General features: G+C 38.4%; 1 protein-coding gene across 2 annotated transcripts; it reads right to left on the reverse strand.

The window, feature by feature from the left end:
* Positions 1-2580: 2580 nt before the first annotated feature.
* Positions 2581-23799, reverse strand: slc6a4a (solute carrier family 6 member 4a). Of its 2 annotated transcripts, none has more exons than XM_030153050.1 (14): positions 23297-23799; positions 15356-16261; positions 13896-14030; positions 11744-11966; positions 10545-10683; positions 9781-9915; positions 9561-9664; positions 9306-9433; positions 9005-9117; positions 8036-8167; positions 7602-7701; positions 6874-6974; positions 6539-6706; positions 2581-4141 (listed from the first exon to the last, which is right to left on the reverse strand). In XM_030153050.1, exons 2-14 carry the CDS (start codon positions 15813-15815, stop codon positions 4067-4069), a joined length of 2013 nt encoding a protein of 670 aa, XP_030008910.1. In that variant the 5' UTR covers positions 15816-16261; positions 23297-23799; the 3' UTR covers positions 2581-4066. The 2 variants fall into 2 exon arrangements, with proteins under 2 accessions (XP_030008910.1, XP_030008911.1); XM_030153051.1 differs by lacking the exon at positions 23297-23799 and adding an exon at positions 18150-18315.

Genomic DNA, 23799 nt, shown 5'->3' on the forward strand with positions numbered 1-23799 from the left:
GTTCCAACAGATTGTGTTTGGTAAGTATAAACAAAAAATATCCACTTTGACCATAGATTTGAAAATTTGTTCATTTGTAATCGAAGGGAGACAGTTAGTCTTTCCATTTGGTAAATTTCATTCACAATATCTACCCATTTTTCCAGATTAGGTGGTTGAGGTTGGAGCCGGTGCCTGGTCAGGGCCTTTTTGCCAGCAGTTATTAAAATTCTATACAAGTAGGTATTGTTCACTAAAATTTCAGTTTTTCCCATAATTAAGGTGGCAAATTCAAAAGGTAAGGTAACATTAAGTATAGTCTATATTTTTGTGTATATCCTTCCAAAATTGTTTTATTTTTGGGCAACATGGATGCAGTTTTGATATCAGTTTACACACATCCTTTTATTATATATTATTAATTGAGTCTACGCAGATCTGAGTTACTACACTCAGATGTTCTGTGTCTTACTCATCTCCTCACCTGTAATGAGAAGACAACAGATCAAGGACCTCTCAGCGTATCTTGGCAACAATTATATGAACTAAGAAAGCAGGAGAAGTGAGCAATGGAGAAAAAAGAGACAGAGAGTGTGTCAGAGAGAGGAGAGGGCCCACTCTGCAGAGATAAGATGGTATTCTCCCTTCAGTGCAAAATGAGTTCATTAGGGGAGTGAGAGACAGCCATTGCGGGGAATCAAGGTTTCTGTGTGATAAAGGGAGAAGGCGACAGATTGGGAGGAAAAAAGAGTTTCATTTCCTGTTCTTCAGAGGCAGCGGCGGTATCAGCAGATCAGCAGAGAGGCACGGGGAGAGGGAAAATGGAGAGACAGGGGGAGGACAGGCAGAGCAAGTTGGAGAGGTAAATGCCAGGATTTTTCTGTCAAGAAAAGTGACCTTCTGGACTGCTGTCGAAAAATATTTCCATCAAAACACCGAAAGGGAGTGGAGGAGTATGTCAAACTCAGCTGCTTTTTGGAAAGTGGGAAGTCAAAGTGAACTGCTGTGGTGATGTAATGGGATTATCAAAGTTTAAAAGGGCTAAACAAAACTCATGAGGGATTTTTTAAATTGACAGCAGCCGTAGACATGATACAGAAAGAGAGAAGGTGCACACACAATCACATATATACACACACACACACACACACACTCTTCGAGTTTAGGTGGACCTGCCCAAAAAAGGATGATATGAAGGGAGAAAAAAAAGTAGAGATGAAATGAGCTGCAGGGCTTGATAGACACCAGATAGTGGGAGACTGGCAGGCAGGCAGGCCGCTACGCTGATACTGAGATGACAGGTACAGCAGAGGTGGAGGGATACGCTGGCCGTGCTGCGCTGTTTAATATAGATCTGCTGCGATAAGGCAATACAGAGAACACAGAATGTGCCCATCAGTCAGGAGTAGGGAGCTCAGAGGAAATTGCCTCAATAAAGCACACACACACTCGTACATATAGGAGAAGCACCTTGGCACACAACTTAGGTGTGATTATGTGCACAACCAAGCCAAGAAATATCCAATTTTTTGAGCTGGATTTCAACCTCTATGAACCCAGAGGAAAAAGTGTGTGGAAAGGAGGGAAAGTGTATCGAAATGAATGGCAATCTCCAAAACTTTTTCTCAAACTGTACTGGTTAATGTACATGTGATGGTACACCTGTTATATGTGCATTTCAGGGCGAATGAGTTGAAAACCATCTAACCTCAAACACATTAAACACTCCAGTCTCCTTCTTTCCTCCCCTCATCTCGTGTGTTTGCATGTGAACGCCTCAATGTTTGTTTAAGCTGCTGATTGCAGATTTCAGGATTAATCTGCGTTGAAAAGGCACTATGATGCATGCATACAGTAAACACACACACACACACACACACACACACAGGTTGACAGAAAAACAAAGATAGTCTTCTAACAGTTTCAATGTCTGGAAAGGTTCATCAAGGTTCAGATAATTTGCTTTTTGATCATCTTGGTAACTTACAACCCACTGTGGTCGGTCTACCTTTAAGTCAGTTCAGTTATGAAGCAGAACATTAAATATCAGTATCAGCGGATATATTTATTTTTATCATTATGTTCCAGATTGAAAATGTCAGAGCAGGAGGTTTATTATTTAGTTAATAACAAAGCTACGGGACTTTATATGCTCTTTTGGATTTTATAATATTAAAAATCTAAATTATTAATATTTTCATCTCTTTTTTCTTATCTGATTCTGCAAGACTTGGCAGACCAGCTCCATTGTTTTCTCTTGTGTCAACATTAATATACTGAAATGAGTAAAAAATACGCTGTATTATGAAAATAATGTAGTTGCACAGGGAGGTACCATGCTGACACCGAATATATCAATAATACACAGATAAATAATCATATTCTACTGTTTTAAAGTAGATCCATCCAAAATATTAAGGAATTTAACTTTACATGTTGTAATATTGAATATAAGGACCCTGGATAAATATGATAACAGTGAAAAAAAAAAAAAAAGTTGAATTATGTTTTGTGGACTGGTAAGATAAAGAAATGACACAAAATGTTTTGATTTACTTCCATATATCTTTATTATTATCTGTTATTTCCCATATATTTATATATATATCTTTATTCTATACAGGTGTATTCTTCAATACAGTCTTTTTTTTTTGACATACATAGATTTTACATAAGCTTCAGAGGTACGAGAGAGAGAGGGAGTGTGAGGCAAAAGGGGAATGTACTTCCTTCATAAGATATTTTGGCAGTTAACAAGACACCAGGAGATTACAATACAGACACACAGTTAACGTACAGTATTCACACGTCACAGCATGCACACGTAAAAGGGGTGAACACATCCAACCCTGCACAGCCAAGCATACCGACACTCCTACGTGCACCGACACACTACCCAAAGTGCACACACTCGCACGAGACACTCACTTATTCACACGTCCATGGAGGAAGGAGACAGGTATTCACAAAATAGATTACACCAATACCATACTGACTAGTAAATACACATGTAGATGTACAGTACTCGCCATATTTTAACTCCTGCTCCTACACACTCACACTCACACACACACACACACACACACAGTTGGATCACACACATAGGCACATGCGCGTACACACAAACACACTTATTTTTGGTAGAAAGTAAAGCAGTGATGTTGATTTTCAGACTAGAACAGTGATGGTGTTATTAGCTCTGATCCATATTTGGTTTCTATTACTGACAGTTATGCAGTTTGACTGGGATTAAACAAGGATTATATCACAAGATACAGTGAAGAAAGTCAAAATTACAGCAATAGTAATCTACAAAATACATACGTGTCCCATATTGCAGTTATGTGATGAAAACGCAAAGTTGGTTCTGTCTGTGATCCATGTTTAACAGTTTCACACACTCAGTCATACACATTTGTATCACTACTAGATAGTGTTTCACAGTGTAGAGAACTCAAAGTAAATCCATCTTTTTGTCCACCAAAAACAAAACCAAAAACAAAGGCTGACAGTCAACACATTACGCCAACTACAATATTGAAACATCATTAAAAAAATATGAGTAAAACAGAGTAAAACATTATATATTTGGCTTCAGTAACAGATGTAAAAAGATACCTGAATTTTGCTACATATTCAAATGCATAACTTAACAGCATTGTATAAAAATACAACCATAGACAGTGAGCGTGGAATGGACATTACTAATGTAAGTCTACTGACATCATGTAGTGCTTTAACAGTATGTACGCCTTGAGCAGATGAACAAAAACTTTATCGCATTTTATATAACCGTAAAATCCTAAATGTTGTTGTGGCTCTAAAACCTAAAGTGAAAGTTTACGCTGAGTGGAAAAGTGTGTGGTGATTGGACTCTGGATTATAACATTGGAGAACTCAGCAGAAAGAACCAAACAGATCTACATCAAACTAAATAAAACCACTTCTAATTCCGGATATGGGTGGGATGTATGAAAAGAGGCAAAGCCGGTGAAAGATAGCCCCCTTGTCCTGTAGTTTTGCAGTTTGTCCAGAAGAGGGCTCTCTAGGTAGCTAGAGTGGCACCTTTGTGTGGGTCCGGATTTGGTCAGACTGCATTGGTCACAATGAAGTCCCTGTGATGTTCACTGCTGGGCTCTGGAGTGATACTCTTCAACAGACGCTGTGAATGTAGAAGCAGACAGAGAGGAAGGGTGAGAGAGAGAAATAAGTCACATACATTTATACTTGACCTGTTTGCACTTTTGCTATTCTATCTATAAATTTTCCTCTGATCATACAGGGTGGGGAAGCAAAATTTACAATACTTTGAGGCAGGGATCGAAAGACAGTGTATGACCAATTAGTTTATTGAAAGTCTTGAGAATTTATTTGCCACAAGAAAATTTGCATAATAGAAAATGTTTTTATTCTATGTGTCCTCCTTCTTTCTCAATAACTCCCTTCACACGCTTCCTGAAACTTGCGCAAGTGTTCCTCAAATATTCGGGTGACAACTTCTCCCATTCTTCTTTAATAGTATCTTCCAGACTTTCTCGTAATAGTTTTGCTCATAGTCATTCTCTTCTTTACATTATAAACAGTCTTTGTGGACACTCCAACTATTTTTGAAATCTCCTTTGGTGTGACGAGTGCATTCAGCAAATCATACACTCTGACGTTTGCTTTCCTGATTACTCATATGGGCAAAAGTTTCTGAAAAGGTATAGATAATAGTGTTAGGTATGATTATGACATCAATATATTTTTGGTTTCAAAACAACTGACGTAGTGCCTGCTGAGAAAAAACAACTAAATGCTCATTGTAAATTTTGCTTCCCCACCCTGTAAATGATGTGTAAATGCACCATATTGACTGGAAACTTGTGCATACAATGCTAAATTAACCTTGAATTTACATTCCACTACATTTTATTAACCCACAAAGACCCAAACATCCAAAGGTGATCAAAACCATCCACTGATATAAACTGTTTAATACCTGTTGATCCACTAATCCTATCAATACATGTAAATAATTGGTCTAAAATGCAAAAAAAAACATGGGAAGGAATGCTTGTAGGACCCAAAAAAAAGTTTGTTTGAGGTGCTCTTTGGTAAAAGGGATTCTTAAAGTAGATGACAAACAGGAAGAAAACTCCAAGGCACTTGCTTTAAACATTAAAATGTATTCTCACGGCGTGGTCATGTGGTCATGGTCACCTTATGTAAATAATAGACATACAAATAATTGGTATAAAATGCAGTTTGTCGTCTTTTCATGGTCATCAGATATGACCCATGTGGATGTTTAGAGGCTCCGTAGTGAATGTGGAAACACCGTCACCTTCTACAACACTGATTCAACAGTAAAACCCATGGAGTTTGACAAATGACAGTGGATGGAGGCACTTGTTTTTACATTCAATTATGGATATCTTTGCTGAAAAAGTCACTATTTCTTAAGCCTTTTTCTATTTCTGTTATAATAACCTTTGAATTTGCTCTGAGTTTTCATGACCATCTACATGATCAGTGAATTAAACATAGGAAAGAACACGATTTACACTGAAAAATGCAAAATACAGAGGATAATATTATAATAAATGGTGATAAATCACTTTAAAAAGGCTAAATATAGAAGAAAAAATCATGTGGGAAGTGCCACAAAAATAGCACTGACTGGGTTTTTATGGGTTAATCTGGTCTTCAACAAACCTGTTATAGAAAGAGAAACAGAAGTGACGCCTTCGAAAAACAATCATCCTTATGAAGTTTAACAAAGAAGTGTTACAGATGAGACTTTGATGTGATTGTGCTGCAGCTGACACCATTGAATTTCATGAATGCTGAACACAAAAACAACTTCCATGTGTTGACAAAGTATGCCAGTGTCACTGTGCCCACTGACAGCAGAGTCTATACTGGACATCGGCCAAAGACACTCTGTCTACCAGCGTCTTTGATGTCCTCCTCCCCTCTGTCAACTCTAACACAAGATTTAGATTGTAATAATGACGGGGAGCAGAATACCCAGATGAAAAATGACTCGCTACTCATATTTGCCAGCCAGTCTTTTTTGACACCCTAGAGTAAGATTGGACTACTTTAGTTTTAGATAAAGGGTACTTAATCTCCAAATATCTGAAGTGACACACCACATGTGGAGGTGTGTTGTGTTTTGGTTTGACTGAGTGATCTAGATAAGTAGACTGTGTACATTTGGGTGTTGTGAGTGTGTATTAGCCATGTGTACATGACAGATTGATGTGTTCTGGAAGACATCATGTTTTGTTTTTTTTCCTAATCTCTGGCTTGTGCCACCTCCTTGCTCCTTTGATCCTGAAGGAAAGGTTAGTCCCTGACACTGCATGGGAGACAGTGGGAGGACAGGAATGGAGCTGAGGCAATCCCTGTTGTTGGAGAAGAGTCAATGAGAGACCAGAAAGGCCAAAAGAGGATATAGATAAAAAGGACTGAGTGGGATCTGAGTAAAATATACTGACCAACTGTGCAACTCACTGAAGAGACAGAAAGACTGATTGTGAGGAAGTAAAGAGATGGAATGTAAACACGGAACCTGTCTGAATGTGCCCTTTGCATTGAGCAGGTGGTAGATCATGTAAGCAGGCACACAGACGAATGAGGACACCCCGATGCAGTAGCCCAACACGGTGGTCCACTGCGGGTACTGGTAGTGAAACAACTTGACCTCCGGAGGGAAGGCCAGGAAACTGATGATGATGAACTGGAAAGGAATAGGGGAGAAAAACATTAAATTAGATGTGATACCTGGATAGCTACCTACTTTATCTGTACGTTTTTATCTTCAAGTGGTTTTTCAGTTGCTCTTTCAAGCATTTCCAACAACTTGTATGAACGACGGTGTGTGTAAATACTGCACATGAGCCTCACCAACAGGAAGCAGGGGCAGATGGCCACCCAGCAGACCCTCCAGAAGCAACCCGGGTAGAAACCAAGCATGACCTGGATGTCGTTACAGAAACGGTTGGTACCTGGAATGCACACACAAAGACAGTCAATACAATGTCAGGATTTAACTGGAGATTTGAAAAAAAAAAAAAAAAAAAGGAAGCTTGTGTGTGGAATTAACCCATAAAGACCCAAACATCTACCATCGACCCAAACCATCTAATGATATAAATGTTTAATACCTGTTGATCCATTAATCCTACCAATACATGTAAATAATTGGTGTAAAATGCAGTTTGTCGTCTTTTTATGGTCATCAGAAATGATCCATTTGGACGTTCAGAGGTTCCGTAGTGAACGTGGAAACACTGTCATCAGTAAAACCCATGGAGTTTCATAGATGACAGTGGACACTTGGTTTACGTACAGTTGATGATATATTTTGTTGAAAAACTCACTTTTTCTTCATTTTTTTCTGTTTCTGATATATAACCCTCAACTTTAATCAGAGCTTTAATGAACATCTACATGATCAGTGTATTAAATGTAGGAAAATACATTATTTTCAGGAAAAAAAAAATACAACATTCAGAGGATAATATTATAATAAATGGTGATAAATTGCTTAAGAGTGATTAAAGATAGAGAAAAACTCATTTGGGACTGCCACAAATGTAACACTGGGTCTTTATGGGTTAAACTCAACTCACCGTAGAACCAGGAAACAGCGATGACTTCAAGCAGGACCACAGTGATGACCGCAGGGCCTGTCGCGTATTCCTCAAAGAGCTTCACGACAAATGCTCCTCCCTGACACAGGAAACAAGACAAGAGAAAAGAAGAATTCCTCAAAAGTGATTTACAAATCATCTGAGAATAAAGAGATGGTCTGGGAAAAATAATGAGGTTAATATGTTTGAGTTCTGAATGGACCACAGATGCATGCTGATCACTAACTTCCTAAAAAAAAAAAGAGGCGGGGAGATAAACAGATTCTTGAAATTGCTCTAATTGGATTTCAACTAATGGTTAACTGTGATCCTAAAAATACTACAGTAACATCTAAATAGATTATCATGTATTTGAATGGAAACTGGAGGAAAATAAGCTTGTTAAATAAACAGATGCTGTTTGTATAACTTACATATGTGAGAGTGGAGAGAGCCCCAAGGTAGCAGACACAGACCAGACCAAAGACAAACCACTCCCGTCTCTTAACCAGGATATGAGGGAACTCATCTAGCATAGCTGTGATCACACCCTCCAACCCTGCGAACTGGAAAGATAAGGGCACAGAAGTTGGGAGGGAGACAAAAATAAGCAACAAAGAAGAACTGGTTAAATTATGCATAAAATAGATGGTAGTTGGAAGTTGAGGCAGGAAAGACAAACTGAATATAAATTGTTTAAATGATTTCTCAGATAATGAGTTAAATGTTACTATTAGTGTCATAACATAGTTGTTAATCAGCAGTTCGATCTAAGCAAGCCCATAGTTGTATGACACTCTTTTGGCAATGCAACAGTGATAAAAATAACACATTAACATCTGCCTTGTGTATCAAAACCTTCACCGAATGGCAAAAAAATAAAGAGGAAAAAAAAAAAAAATGTTAAGCTGATCCAACACGAATCCGCGTACAATGACAAGCTTGCAGTAATATCCTCAGTCATAAAATCAAGGAGCATAGCAACACCAATGCTGATTCTACGCTGATTATCAGTAGGTGATAAGAGCTCTACGGTTCTCTCCAGCTGGCTGCCTCAGACCAGATAAACACAGGCTTATGGAGACAAGATCGCCGTACAACAGTGATATCAAAGTCCTATTACATTGTTTTCCTTGACTGTTATTCAAAATGGAACATTGAGGACAAATAATATCCAACACCTCTATGAAGCAATGAGTGCAGCAGGTAAATACAAGTCAAAGAGAACTAGGCGTTTGTCTGCAGTACAAGGCAAATATGAAACCTCTCTGTCTAGATCTGAGAGTACACAGGAGCTGGGCACCGAGCAACAGAATTAGGTGGATTAGAAAGAGCGGGGAGAAAAACAGTACTAAGCAAACATAACACTGACTTAACTTTGATACAGTAAAGATTGTACTAACTGTGCTATCCAGACCCAACATGATGATCATAAGGAAGAAGATGATGGCAAAGAAGGTGGCAGCTGGCATGTTTGCTATGGCTTCTGCATAAATGATGAACAGCAGACTGGGACCTGAAACAGACAAGAGGAAGCTTGAGAGTCAGGACGGCCATGTTGAATTCATCCTTACAAACTGTAGACGTCCATAGACATTTAGGTTAAAGCACTCTTCAGCAGCTGCTCACTTTAACCTTTAATTTTCCTACATTATGTGAAAACAGTCAGTGAGATTAACAGTGTGACTGGTAGCTGTGTCGTACCGGCATCCTTGGCCACATCATCCACATTCTGCTGCCTCATTTCTGCCATGTAACCCAGTACAGTAAAGATGACAAAACCGGAGAGAAAGCTGGTCAGACAGTTCACAGAGCTAGTGACCAACGCATCTCTGAGAAGGAGAAAGAAAAACATTTTCAGAGGCCGGGAGATTATTTGTCTTTACTGCATCAGTTACATCCAAGAGCATTTCAAAATACACAGTAGTAAGTAATAAATACTATTGGGACATTTCTCACTTGTAACAGTTGTTGTGAAATGGGTTGTAGCTGGCGAAGGCGAGGAGTACGCCAAACCCTGGTCCCAGAGAGAAGAAGATCTGAGCTGCTGCATCGATCCACACCTTGTAGGATGTTGATGATAGAAAATGACGGGAAAATTACCAAAAAAAAAAGTGCTAGGTCAGAAAAAGTTATTAACCCAAGACAATATATATAATATAACGCTAGTTTCGCTCACTGTAGTACTCAGCAGTTTGTCCCAATCAGGTTTGAGATAGAAGACCACGCCCCTCCAGGCTCCGGGCAGAGTGGCTCCACGGATGAGCAACACCACGAGGACCAGATATGGAAAAGTAGCTGTGACCCAAACCACCTGATGCAAAGCGAGAAAGAAACACAATGATTGAGTTGTGTGTTGAACTAATTTTTACATGTAGCTGTTGATAGTGGCTGATATCTACTAATAATTAATAACATTTATATTTACACTCACTTGGGCTAATACATGATCTGCACCTTGTGAACCTCTTGCACTACTGTGAGGTTGATAGTTGATGATTTGAGTGATTTAGACTAGATTACCATAAAAATAGGGTATAGATGTCCCCACCAGATGAACTGTGGGAATGTCTGTGACCCTAAACAAACAATTTTAACATCCTAACGAAAATGAAATATCAACGATTACAGATATGATGAAGACTATTATACATGAAAAAGTTATTATTTAGGGGGTTTTAGAATGTTGATGTTATTGTCTAGATTAGGGTTCTCATTCTCTACAGAGGCATAATGTTGACAAAAAGTGGAAAATAATGGAATTAATTACAGAATTTTTTAAAACTAAAAAGAGAACATTTGTAGCTGTGGTGATGGGAATGACAGAAACTCTTATATCAGTCTAAAGGTTGAACAAATGATAACAAGGGTGATCCATCCATCCATCCATCCATCCATCCATCCATCCATCCTATCAGCCAATGCGGGCGCCCCATCACTCACCTTTCCAGACGTCTTGACTCCCTTCCAGATGCTGAAGTAGACGACGGTGAAGATGAAGAGCAGGCAGAGGGCCAACTGCCAGCTGACAGAGCCCAGCTGGTGCAGACCTGGGGAGAGGTGGACCTGCAACACCTGGCGACTGAAGGGAAGACGGGGTTGGAAGTGAGGTCGAAAGGGATTCAGAGGGTGAGACAGAAACTAGACAATGGTTTAACTGGATAAAATACAAATAAAACACTGCAAACAAGTGAAGACAGTTGGATACAGAGAGTGCTATCAGCTTGTAAGGGAAGGAAGAAGGAGGTTTGAAATAATAAAAAGAAGTGACAGAAAAGGTAGGAGAAAGTTAGGAGACTCATTAGGCAATAGAAGAGTTATATTGTGAAATTAGGAGGACAGAATAAAAGTAAGGTAAGAGGGTGAGAGGAAGGTGAGACGGGGCAAGAAACATAATAGATGGAAAAAACATATGGGTGTCTTTATTCTTGTACAGTATAAAAGGGATAGAGACTAAACTCCTGCCAAAACACAGCAAAAAGATAGAGATAGTGATAAATAATGGTGGGGAAAAAAAAGGGATATGAATGATTTAATACCACATTTACATCAAACATAGTTTACACAAGTCAGAGTAAAGGAGCAGTACAGGACGAAAAAGTAGAAAGTAACGAACAGTGAGCTTAACATATGGTCATAGGTTAAGCACACAGAGCTCAGACGATAAAACAGAGTCATGATTTATGTCGAAAACAGGAAATTCTGGCGCCAGACTGAGTTGCGGAATTTGTTACATTTAAACCTGTACAAGGAAAAGTCAACTCTGGATAAACCCTGAATCTGTCTCAGTGCACAAACAGAAATAGTCTATTGAGCGGCTGATAAGACTGAGCCAGTGGACTTGAGAGTTGGGAAACATTCAAGAATAAGAAAGACTAAGTTCTGCTGATTTCTGATTTTCATGTTGCTCCTCTATGATTCCTGGATCTCTTATGCACATGACATAGCAGGAGCAAAATAAAGAGGATTTTCTCAATAAACACTCTTGAACTTCTACCTATAATATCTATACAGTAAGTGATGTCAGTAACTTTTGTAGACACGTTCTTAAACATCTCATCCAACCCTGTAATTAGTCCCTGTGGTCATCGTCCTCCCTTCACTTGGCCCTACGTCACTACATCCAACTTACATGCACTTACGTATAGAACTCCTCAGCGGGAGAGGTAGAGGAGTTGGACCATGACACGTTGTGGTCGGTGGACATGTAGCGGTTACAGTTGGCTGTGTTCCATTCGTTGGTGCAGGTGGTCCACGGCAGAGTGGGCCGAAATGACGATAACAGGTAGTACAAGGCCCATGCCATGATGGTGTTGTAGTAAAATGCTATGTAGAGGGCAATGATGCAGATGGCAAAACCTATCCCTGAAAGAGTGGTGGAGGATATCATTGGGGGAGAAAAGACAAAGACATTAGAGCTTCACAAAGTTTAAAGAGGAAGAAAGAAAATACATTTAGAATGAACAACTGGACAACACTGAGCACCACTTATATTATTACCTTTTCATCTATGGCATTTTACTATCAATTTAATGATACTGAATATCCAGTGATCCTCTCAATTCAATTTTAAGGCTGCTTTGACATTTCCAAACAGGCAGCTGCAGTCAGATCAAACTCCATGTCTGTTATTTACATTATTAGGACTCTAAACAGATGTTATTATATCATTAAGGAAGGAAAAGTAATGTGTAATGTTTAATGAATGTGACATGAGGGTGGGATTTAATAGGTTTTCTTCTTTCCACTCCTTTTTGAGCAATACATATTGAATTTATTTTGTTATTACTACTGTACATGGCAATTGCTATTTTGTCTTGATCACCTTTGTTTCTCTAATGTATTTGCTCTGCCATTAGTTCCTTGTACACAAAGATGTTTGATTTTTTCTTCTGCCCAAAATAAATAAATGAATGAATGAATGAAACATTGAGCTTAATTTTTCAGTTTTACCAATTACATTTGTCCAGAATTTTTTAGAAAATGATCTGCTTCAAAGAAAAAAAATGTGTTAATCTTTCATACTTTGATGAGATGTATTGGAAATCAACAGACAAAAGTGCTGGTTGGCTAATGTTTTCAAGATATACCGATAATAAATGTTAGCAAATGTATAGCTTTATGTACTTGTATATAATATTTTTATAAAATCTTACACTAGAAGGAATCAGAAAAGTGAATGTATTGTTATGTGCAAACAGTGTTTTGAAGTAGATCTGGTAGCTCTAAGACAAACTTTCCTTTTTAGCAAAACCCATTGTCTTAATAATTTATAGAATTTCTCATTTTGACCTAAGACTGTACTGTGCAGCCAACCAACACGTCTGACTTGATTTTTCCTCATTAGAGAACAAATTCTGTAAAGCTTCACAAGATTTGTTCTGAAGGTACTTTGGTTATAGATCAATGTTACAGGATACAGGAAACAATCAGATGATGAAAGAAGGAAGAAAGAATTAACAACTACTGACATCAGATATACACCATGAAGAGGATGGTGACAGGACATTGTCGTCTGTTCCCTGTGTGAAGGCAAAACTAACCAGATCAAATGTGTATAACATTCAAAAAAACACAAGCGTGGAGTTTTTTCACATTCAGTTGCAGATGTGGGAGTCATGCAACTAAATAACATCCAGAAAATGTACTTCTGAAATGATGACAAAATCTCTCATCAAGCAGCTGAATTTGTCTAATACTTGCGTTTTCAAAAATGTGTGATTTTTCAGCAAAGGCAAAGTGAACGTGATTTGAAGAATTTATTTCTTTGAAAAAGAAAAACACTGACATTACTCCAAGTGGAATATGGTTTTGCATCAGTTTCTAAAAGAAGAAACTAAAACCTTGACTATAAACCACATTTTCTCTGTCAGTCAATGTCAAGATCTTGCAGGGAGATCAGTGGTGTTTCAAGCTAATTCAAGGTTCCACTGGGTAAGTAGGTGACATTTCAACGATTTACATATGATCACATCTCTGAGAATCTGGCATTTGGCACGGAAATGCGACAATTTCCATTACAGAGAGTCCGCACATCTCACTAGATGGACAAGAAGCTAAGTTTGCTCTTCAAAAGGAACTGCATTCAGGGGCACACAGAGGTTAAGTGAGCCGTCTCTCAGGCTGTCACTCGTATGAGCTGACAAATGGCGTGACAGTGTCTCTCTGTTTTGTTCTCTTCGCACCAATTTATAAAATATTGTCATGTTTTGGGTTTTTTTTTCTTTAAAGCCAAGCTATTGCCACAAAGTAATTTATCCATCTGTTCTGTTCTCTGTCCACTCCTCCTGTTACCTTTGAAGATGGGGCAGATGTGTTTCCAGATGGAGATGCAGCCACTGCGGTGGAATTGACCAAGAGCCAGCTCCATGTAGAAGAGAGGCACCCCTCCAAACACTGCCATCAACAGGTAGGGCAGCAGAAATGCACCTGGAGAAAACAGAGGGATGAGAAACAGGTGACGACAAATCAAGTTATGACGGACAGAGGAAAAAATCTGGAGATGGATTTGTGAAGAATAAGATGGAAAAGTGAGATGAATAACTGGAACAAAGAAAGAGTTATGGATGAGTAAAAAGGCAAGTGCACCCATGAGAGACTCTACTCCTCTCCCAGTCCATCTGTAATTGCAGTATGCCTCTTAAATCAAAATCGGCAGAAAAATTCTAAAAAACAGTCATTAAAAAGTCATTGAATATTTTATATACCATATTATTCAAGTGACAATCATATCATACCAATCTATCCAGGATAATCTGTGGAAAATTTTTTTTTTTCTCCCAAATCCTACTATGAAAAATGAGGGCTACTCCAGTTTTAGATAAAGTTTTGCCAAGTGAGAAAAGAGCAAATTCAAGCCCATTTTTGCTCCAATACTTAAAAGTAATGACTATTAAAGGGCAAACATAAAGCAGCAGAATGGCAGAACTCTTCAGCCTAATGTGCAGAGTTTGATAACAGCTTTCTCTTTTTCTTTCTAACTATCTGATTATACACTTCTTTTATGTGCACATGTGCATTTGTGTATGCAGGCGGGTCGATGTGTACATGCATGCTCGTGTGTCTTTGTGACATGAAAGCAAAGATAAGAGTTGATTGAGCAGCTGCCTGGGAGACAGGTTATTAAGTAAGGAGAAAGAAACTCAAGGCGTTCTCATAAAAACCACAATTAATACTGTTGCCTCTATCAAGTGTCTCCCAGTCCCCATCTCTACCCCGCTCTGTGAGACACACACAGAACACAGGAAATTGCAAAGATTTTATTATTGCAAATTCAATAAAACTGGAAAGGGAGGCCCTGTTTGCTGCTAGGTGAAGATTGTGTAGTAACAGATCACAAGAAGACTACATACACTTCGTGAATACATATCCCAACCCTTTTGAACCTTAGATTGTGCATGAAATGAGCTAAATTAAACACTATTCAATTATACAACTATGTATGTTAAAGTGTAGAATTGCTGATAGAGCCCTACTGATTTTATTTTGAGTTATCTGAATGCAGCAAAAATTATATAAAGCACCAGATAAACAGTGATCTCAAACCTTGCCCCATTTCTAATAATGAATTTCAGAGTGGTGAGTGACTTTATTTAGATTGTATTTTCTAAAACATTAAAAATGTTAAGAATGAAAGTATATTGTGGTGTGCAAAACATTAAAGTGTGTTTTCTCCTAGTAATCCTTAAAATCCTGTTTACTCAAACACCTTCATCTCCATTTGCCTTCTCTCCAAACATCTTTTGCCTCCTCACCTCCTCCATTCTGGTAGCAGATGTAGGGAAAGCGCCAGACGTTCCCCAAATCCACAGCGTAGCCAATCACAGACAGCAAGAAGTCCATCTTCTTGCTCCAGGTTTCTCGGGGCCTGTCCAAGCTCGTTTGCTGGACCACAAGAGTCCTGAGGCCTCCCAGTGGCATGGAGGACCCATTTCCAGAAGCCGTTCCCCCTGAGGAGGCTGCCGTCCCCGGCCCCTCCCGAGGGCTCTGAGGGGTAGATGTGGTGAAGCCATTAGATACCTGCTGGCCAGAGCTGGAGGTCAGACTCTTTGGTCCTCTCTGGCCAACACCATCAGCCAGCATCAGTCTACCATTTTCTTGCTGCGTCTCCTCCTCCTCTCCCCCCGCGTCCTCTCTCTCTTTGTCTCTTTCTCCCTCATTCTCCCCTTTGTCCTTGGTCAACATGCTCGTCATCATCATATCTTTTGTCTCCATTGGGTCGTGTTGGTGTTGGCGTTAGCGAGGTGGTTAGGGGTGGAGAGAGGATCTCAGGAATGATGAAGGGAATGTGGCACTGCTGTCTGATGCGGTGCCCATCAGGGGAACAGAGGGGTGAGGACAGTCAGGGAATGGTACTGTGAGGGCAGAGGACTAAATTAGCAAAATCACAGCTACGTCCTTGTTGGACAGGTGAGGGTAAAGGGAACAAAAGAGCGCTGCTAAAAGAAGACAGCAGAGCCAGGACAAAAGATGGTTTGTGTATGTGGGAGAGGACTGAAATTTGTACAATGTGTTGAGTAAGAAGGGGTGAAGGCAGACAGGAGGGTATTTGAGGAGAGAGAGATGTGTTCAAGCAGGATGTGGCCACCACAACAGTTACAAGAATCTTGGATCTTCTCCACAAACGGATCGTCCTCTGAGACACTCAGTGATGGAACAAACTGAAACAAAGAGTAAACAAGCAAGTCGGTTACTCTCTGATGCTCTGAGTGAAGTAAAACACTTACAGAGGAAAGTTTAGCTCCAGGATCAGGATGAAGAACCACATTTAAATGAGGGAAAACACAAGCATGTGAAATATACTTAAGTCACAAAAAATATAAATAGCCTTTCCTCATGTTTCTCATTTTATTCTCATTTTTATCTGATCAGAGGTGTGTAAATGATGAAAAATGAAGGAATTTATACAAACACTAGTTACTTTATTGAAGAAAGAAAGACATAACACCTGATGAGGAAGGTAAGTGTGATCATCCTGTTAAAAATATAAAAACAAAATATCCTATTTTATGGAATACGGAGAGCAAAAACTGTAAGGTAGTTTTCTACATGTCTATTTTTGGGTATTTTAATTCTAACAAATGGACACAAATAATGGTTGACAAAAAACAAAAAACAAACAAACAATAAATTAGTATATCATTTTTTTTTTTACATGTTTCTTTTGCAAAAACAAACGTAAACTAAGAACCACCAAACATGTCCATATTCATTTGAATTCACTGAGAGAAAGTAATTAAATCATATGTTTTCAATACTTCTGTTTCAAATTCACTTGCTTAAAACTGCAGAATTCATGACATTTTTAAGTTTTATTAGTGCATTTGAAACTACACTGCATAAAATCTCTGCATTTCTAAGAGCCTACTTTTGTATTTTAATAGACTGCGTAATAAGTCAATGAGCTGCATTCACACAAAAAAAACAGGCTTAAACCTTAAATATATCATAACACACATACTTTGTGCTACTTTTAAGTAAAAAGTACAGATACAATATAGCTTTCAAAAACAGTGTTTTATCCTCTAGAAATTTCACAAGTTACCAAATACCATGTTACTAGTGCTGTGATGTATTCAGAGAGCTAGTGAAACATAGATTAAATTGTTTATATTATTACCTCATTCAGTAGAAAATACCAGAAAGTAAGTAGGAAGACTCAATTAACACAGAATGTCGTAATGGTAATTAAGAAGGACTGTCACTCCTCAAAACACACTAACAACTCTCACGCAACAAAGACATGTACCTGGTCTGGGGAAGTGAAACACAGCCCAACCATCCAATTCAAACAATTTTCTCTCAAGCAACTCAATTATGTTTGAAAGCAATCACAGGATGAACTTCATTTCCACATAAACATCCATTAGTCTGACAGAAGTAAAGACCTTTTGTTTTAGACAAAACAGACTTAATAGCAGTCTGAATTTAATCAAAAATACATGATTATAGTGATTCTTATTAAGGAACAAGAGACAGAAATTGAATCAACACAAATTCACCTTAGAAAAACAGGCTAGGAAAAAATGTTAAATGCGAATTACGTATTTGTTGTTACAGTCCCTGTTAACAGAAATGTATGAAAAACTCTGACGAACACCTTGATTAAATTCTAACATATACAACATGTACAGATGAATTTTAAAAAATGACAGATGAAAATCAGATTAAAAGTTTTAAAACTAGAATTTTTGAGTCTGCTTATTTAAAAACCAACAGAACAAAGAGATACCGTTTTATTAAATGCACCTTTCTGAGAAAAATTCAGCTTTTGGTAACATTTTCTTATCTTCTACCTTTCACAGTGAAATTGAATAATGAAAACAAGATTATGGCGATAGCTAAAAGATTGCGGCAAAAGATAGAATGAAAGAGGGCATGTGATAAAAAAAGCCACACATAAGCCATTAAAAACCCTGCAAAATTAGAAATATAGACGCTCATTTCAGCCATCGCTTACCTCCAACTCCACTTAAACTTCAGAGAACGCTGTAAATGCACAGTAAACAATCATATTTTACACCAACTCAAAAGAATCTCGTACATTACCTTTGAAGATAGCAAAAGAGACAAATAAAACTTGAGTTGACTACAACGTAGACAAGCAGCGGCTGGACCAACCTCTAGACAAAACTTAAAGAATCCTGTGGTATTGTAAAAACTTGCCAGAGAAACAGCGTGCACTAGTACATCAGGACAGTGTTTGCCCATTGAGCTCTCAAACCTCTCTCATTTCTCTCTCTCTCTCTCTCCCTCTCCCTCCCTTGTTGTCCCTCTCTCACCGACTTGCAGCCACACACACACACACACACACACACACACACACACACACTTACACACATGTCGCGTTCAGAGATGTACAGCCGTGCAGACTTACAGTATGCAGAGATGGATACATGCACATGGACGTAAGATATTAGAGAAAATTATTCAAGCACAGTAAGGACGACTTCAAAGTTTAGTTGGATATACAAAAACATATTACAAACAGCAGTAATGTACTTTAGTGATAAAGTTGAAAACCTTTATTAGAGCTCATAATGCACACAACAACAGTATAGATAGGGGAAGTCCTGCCCTTGAGTAGGTCTGTGTCAAGGTCACACAAACACACTCAAACAGTGGATAAAGCACTGCTGGAGTCCTTCAACTACGCCTTATCTTCATCTTTGTCTACATAGTTATTACTTTCACATACTACTACTACTACGACTACCACTACTGTCGCTTGAACCATTTTGCCTCCTCACACCTGTTTTCTACAAATGTGACTTTAGCTGCTTTGATCCCTGCTGCAAATTGTCTTTACCACACGGTACCTGCATTTAATTAAGATAAGCGTAATTTACTAGCTGAATACTATGTGTTTAGAATGGGTTATAGGTCTTCAGCGATAAAACAAAACGCTCTTCTTTCCAGTTGACGTGCAGGTGCCTGAGTCCTTCAGTCATCATGTTATTTGCAGTGTCAGGCTGTGGTTGTGCTCATCAAATCCCATCTATGACCCAATACCGCTCACTCCCCAGTTATTGTTGCAATTCGGGACTTTTTCATTGTTTGAGTAACATTTTAAAAGCGGTTAAACAGCCATTAATCATCACGCTGCACAAAATCCAAAACACTTTTTCTCTGCGAAAACCATTGATACACTTTTTATGGAGAGACATGAACGAAGCCATCAGCAGCTCTGTCAGTGATGTAATCTGACTTCAGCTCATATATCATTTACACAAACAAACAGACAAGACATGCGATAGAAACTCAAATGCATGTGCACTGCAAACCTACAGTTGTTTTAAAGTAATCTCTTAGTTGCTGCACGGTTAATTTATCCATATTTCATTAGATGTAGAGTTCCCCTTCAGTTCATATGAGTTTCCCATGAGATCTCTGAGGGCGCCGGCTCAGGGGATCTTTTTACTCTAAAACAACTAACAGTGTAAAGCTTTTGGCCTCATTCCAGTGATTCTAACGTAGCTGTTGCTAAACCCAGCCCAACACCCTACAGTCTGTAACAATGTGTTTATCAGAGCCTGCATTAGATGCCGTGTTGGGTTTTTCAGAATACTTTTGGACTAGGAAAGTCACTTCAGAAGTTCATGTTGAAAAAAGTGGGTTCAATTGAAAATACCATTCTATTAGACACACATATATATAAATATAAAGACAATCTAATTTTCTTGATTTGACTCAATTCATATTCTGACTTAAAATAATATAACAGAGAAAAAGTCAATATTTTCCACAGAACAACCCTAATGTATGTACATGTTGCCATGGTGGTTATGTATTTTATTTTAATATCTAATTAAATTCCAATCTGTTTAAATACCATCTAAGAAAAAATGCACAATCTGTCATTTAAGAATTTTTTATAAGACCGTTTGCACTTTGGCTGATCTTGATGGAACAGGCATAGGAAATTGTGGTCAGTATTCAAGTTAAAATATATATATTGAGCCCAGAATCCAGGTTTGCCTAAAGAGGCATTACAATTGTTACAGCATGAGTGGCCCTCTATCCTTAAATCCTCAGTTCAGATGAGGAAAAACTCCCTCAAAAACCCTGACAAAATAATGTCACAGCTCTAAATTTTTTTTCTCCATGGTTTTTTACTGTGCCCCACGCGTGTGAGCTACGATCAAGTCCACTTGAGCCCAACCTAATTGAAAGATAAACAGTGCAAGTCGACATCAGGGGAGAAAACCATTTAGTACTTTCTAGCCAGGCTTGAAAGCCTCTAGACCACCACCACATCTGCACAAACAACACTTAACTAGTCAGTGGAACTTGAAGTACTTTAAGAGGAAACTACTCCCAAGAGAAAAGAAAAACACTTTTGGCTGTCCCAGACAGAGGGGCTGCCTGATAAGTAGACATGCAAACACATTTTCAATGGCAAATTTTCAAGGCATGCACAGCAACCTACCCTCCAGTACAGATTTATGCCCATTTTGCATGTTGTGGCTGGACAAAGTTAGGAAATGAGGAAAATGTTAATGCCTACATTAACATTTCCCACATTTCCTGTGTAAAACTGTAAAATCTGTCTGTAACGTACTCAAAAACAGCTCCCAAAAGTACAAACAACAGTCACGTTGTCATGAGCAGACTGGGTCAAACAGGGGTAGTAAAGACAAAAATAGAGAAGCAACAGTTTAACATCCTTTACTTTATATTCTAAACTCACTAAATAAATTACTTTGTAATGGATCTGTTGCATGTGGTTTTTGTTCTACTGATGTGGACCTGATCTCAGAGGCACACTTTCATTTATATGAAAGTGTGGTTGGTTGGTTTCTTTCAACTGTCACTATTTTTCCAATCAGTCATGTACTTACACTACTGCTTTATTTCTTCTACTTCAGGTCAATCATTTTGTGCTGTTTTAAGAAGATGTATTGCAAGAAAACTGCCGCAACATTTTTCATCCTTGTCAGTTCTTCTAACAACCACTGAGCTTGATTATACACATGACATTATAATTCAAGTAATCCAGTGGGACTACAACATGTAATCTGCGAGCTAAGTGCAAATGCTTTAAACAGAATACAGTGGACACAAGCAAAATTCAGATGACTTTGCCATGAAGCAATTTTGATTTTGGTGATATGATCAAATTCCTAAATGTGTCCCCAGTGATATCTTTGTAATAGGCCAACACTCTAGTAAATGATGTCAATCATCTAAATGAGGAAGGTGATTTGCAACAATTATGGCTGAAAGTCAGAAACCAACAGCCATTAAATAATGGTGCCAAAAAATCCTGGCTCTGAATGACTTCCATTCAGAAAGAGCTAGCCTAACTTATCTCTACAAATACTGACACAATGCTTCTTTATCAGGAGTTAACTGTGCACAGTGTGCACTGCAGGCTTTGAATGTATAATCAAGTAAACATTAAATATACAGATGATATTCTACACAATATAGAATTCACATATTTAAAAGTATCCCCTTTACCAGTCTCATAATGGCTTATATACAGGGGTTGGACAAAATAATGGAAACACCTTAAAAAATCAACAAAATATAATTTAATATGGTGTAGGTTCCCCTTTTGCGGCAATTACAGCCTCAATTCTCCGAGGTATTGATTCATACAACTTGTGAATTGTTTCCAAAGGAATTTTAAGCCATTCTTCAGTTAGAATACCCTCCAACTCTTTTAGAGATGATGGCGGTGGAAATCGACGTCTTACTTGAATCTCTAAAACTGACCATAAATGCTCAATAATGTTGAGGTCTGGGGACTGTGCCGGCCATACGAGATGCTCAACTTCATTAGAATGTTCCTCATGCCATTCTTTAACAGTTCTAGCTGTATGGATTGGGGTATTATCATCTTGAGGTGAAGGTGTTTCCATTATTTTGTCCAACCCCTGTAGATGTTTTCTTTGTCTACAGTTAGATCTGTGCATTGATTTTTGATGTTAAACTTCTGAATTGGAGGTTTGAAGGGATGTAATGCCTTTTATCATCTTCAAACTAATGAACAAAGCTGATAATCTAAGAACCAAACCTTGGATGGTGCAGCAGCCTCTAGCATTACTACACTGACGTGCACCCACTAAAAACACAGTCATTCCACAGTACACTCAAGGAGAGATTATGGAATGACGACAATGGTTCAGCAGGACACTAATGGGCAGAAACTACCATTAACATCATATACTAATATTGTCAACATATACAGCAGTACCTTCCTTTTTACCTGCAGTGAATGTAAACAATGTATGATGATGTTGTAATCTGAAAACCCATTACTGCAGGAACTTCCATAAAATTCAACATCCACTGACACACACTTCATTTCTGATCATTACTTAACAAAGTCCAAGACGTCTTTAATCCTACTGCAATCCTTAAGAAGTAAGACAGGAAATAAAACTGTCTGAGATCATAGTTTGAGACATAATCACTAAAGATGACAATGAAAACAATACAGTAGAAAGCTAGAATGAATGATATGGAAGGACAGCCAACAGCTACAGCTGTAAATAGCTACACATTTTTCTTTTTAGTGACAATTTTTAAAATACAGGATGGTCACTGTTAATGCCACTAATACTGGGCTTCTAGTGGAGCCCCATTTCAAACTTCAGTGGAATAGAAAAATTAGTTTTTTGTTGTTTTTTTTTTTTAAGTATCAGTGGTATGACCTGTAGGCGTTTGAGGTTTAAGAAACACATTGTGTTAATTAGTGTGGGATTTCTTGAAAATACAGTGGCTTTATGCCACCTTTTGTGTTCTCCACGAAAGCTAACCTCTAGAGGAATGCCAGATAATATGAAAATAACTTCAGTAAGAAGAAACCTCATACAATGAAGAATTCAATTGTTAAATCCAATATAATATGATATGATCTAACTGGATGCATTAATAGATGATTTGAAAACTAGTCAAGACTCCCAGAAATATACTGAAAAGTATAGTTAGCTATATTGTTTGAGTGGTAAAATAAAACCTTCTCAAATCAAGAGCGACAAGAGGAAAGTACACACCCCTCACCTTCAGATGTAAACAGTACCTTGTATCAGCAAAAACACAAACACACTTACCATACAGAGATAACGATCATATAGATTTATAACTGAGAGCAGTTTGGAATGAGCAGCAACTGTGTATCTGTGCAGATGAACATTGTAGTTGTAATGAAATTACGGGTTGTAAAAAGGCAGGCAGTGCAGTCTTACCTTGATATTTTTAGCAGGACAGCTTGCCTTGTCCGTGGAGCGTCTGGTCATCTAGTGTCCAAGGCATCGCCTATCAACGCGATGTAAACCCAATCACACAAATCACTCATGCCTGGGCTTACAGGAGGCCGTATTCTGCTTTGCCTGGCTTAAGACACAAACACGCATACTCTAGCATGTATGCACTCTCTCGCTCTCTCTCTCTCACACACACACACACACACACACACACACACACACACACACACACACACACACGTGGAGCTTTAGAAAAGGATCCTTGCCCCTAATCCAGGGCTCCTTGATGCATATTTATACGAGAGTCAAAGAGGAATAAGAGACGAACACAGATATATAAATTAAAAGTAAACTGTAAAAAACAATGCCTGGATGAAAAGTATACATCATAAACTGTTTGTGAGTTTGAGAAAGAGTTAGTTAAGTCCCAGCTTGTCTGTATCCTGTAATAACTAACCCATTTACTGCCACCTGCAACTCATTGG

The sequence above is a fragment of the Sphaeramia orbicularis genome, chromosome 13, assembly GCF_902148855.1.
Source record: "Sphaeramia orbicularis chromosome 13, fSphaOr1.1, whole genome shotgun sequence".
Lineage (NCBI taxonomy): Eukaryota > Metazoa > Chordata > Actinopteri > Kurtiformes > Apogonidae > Sphaeramia > Sphaeramia orbicularis.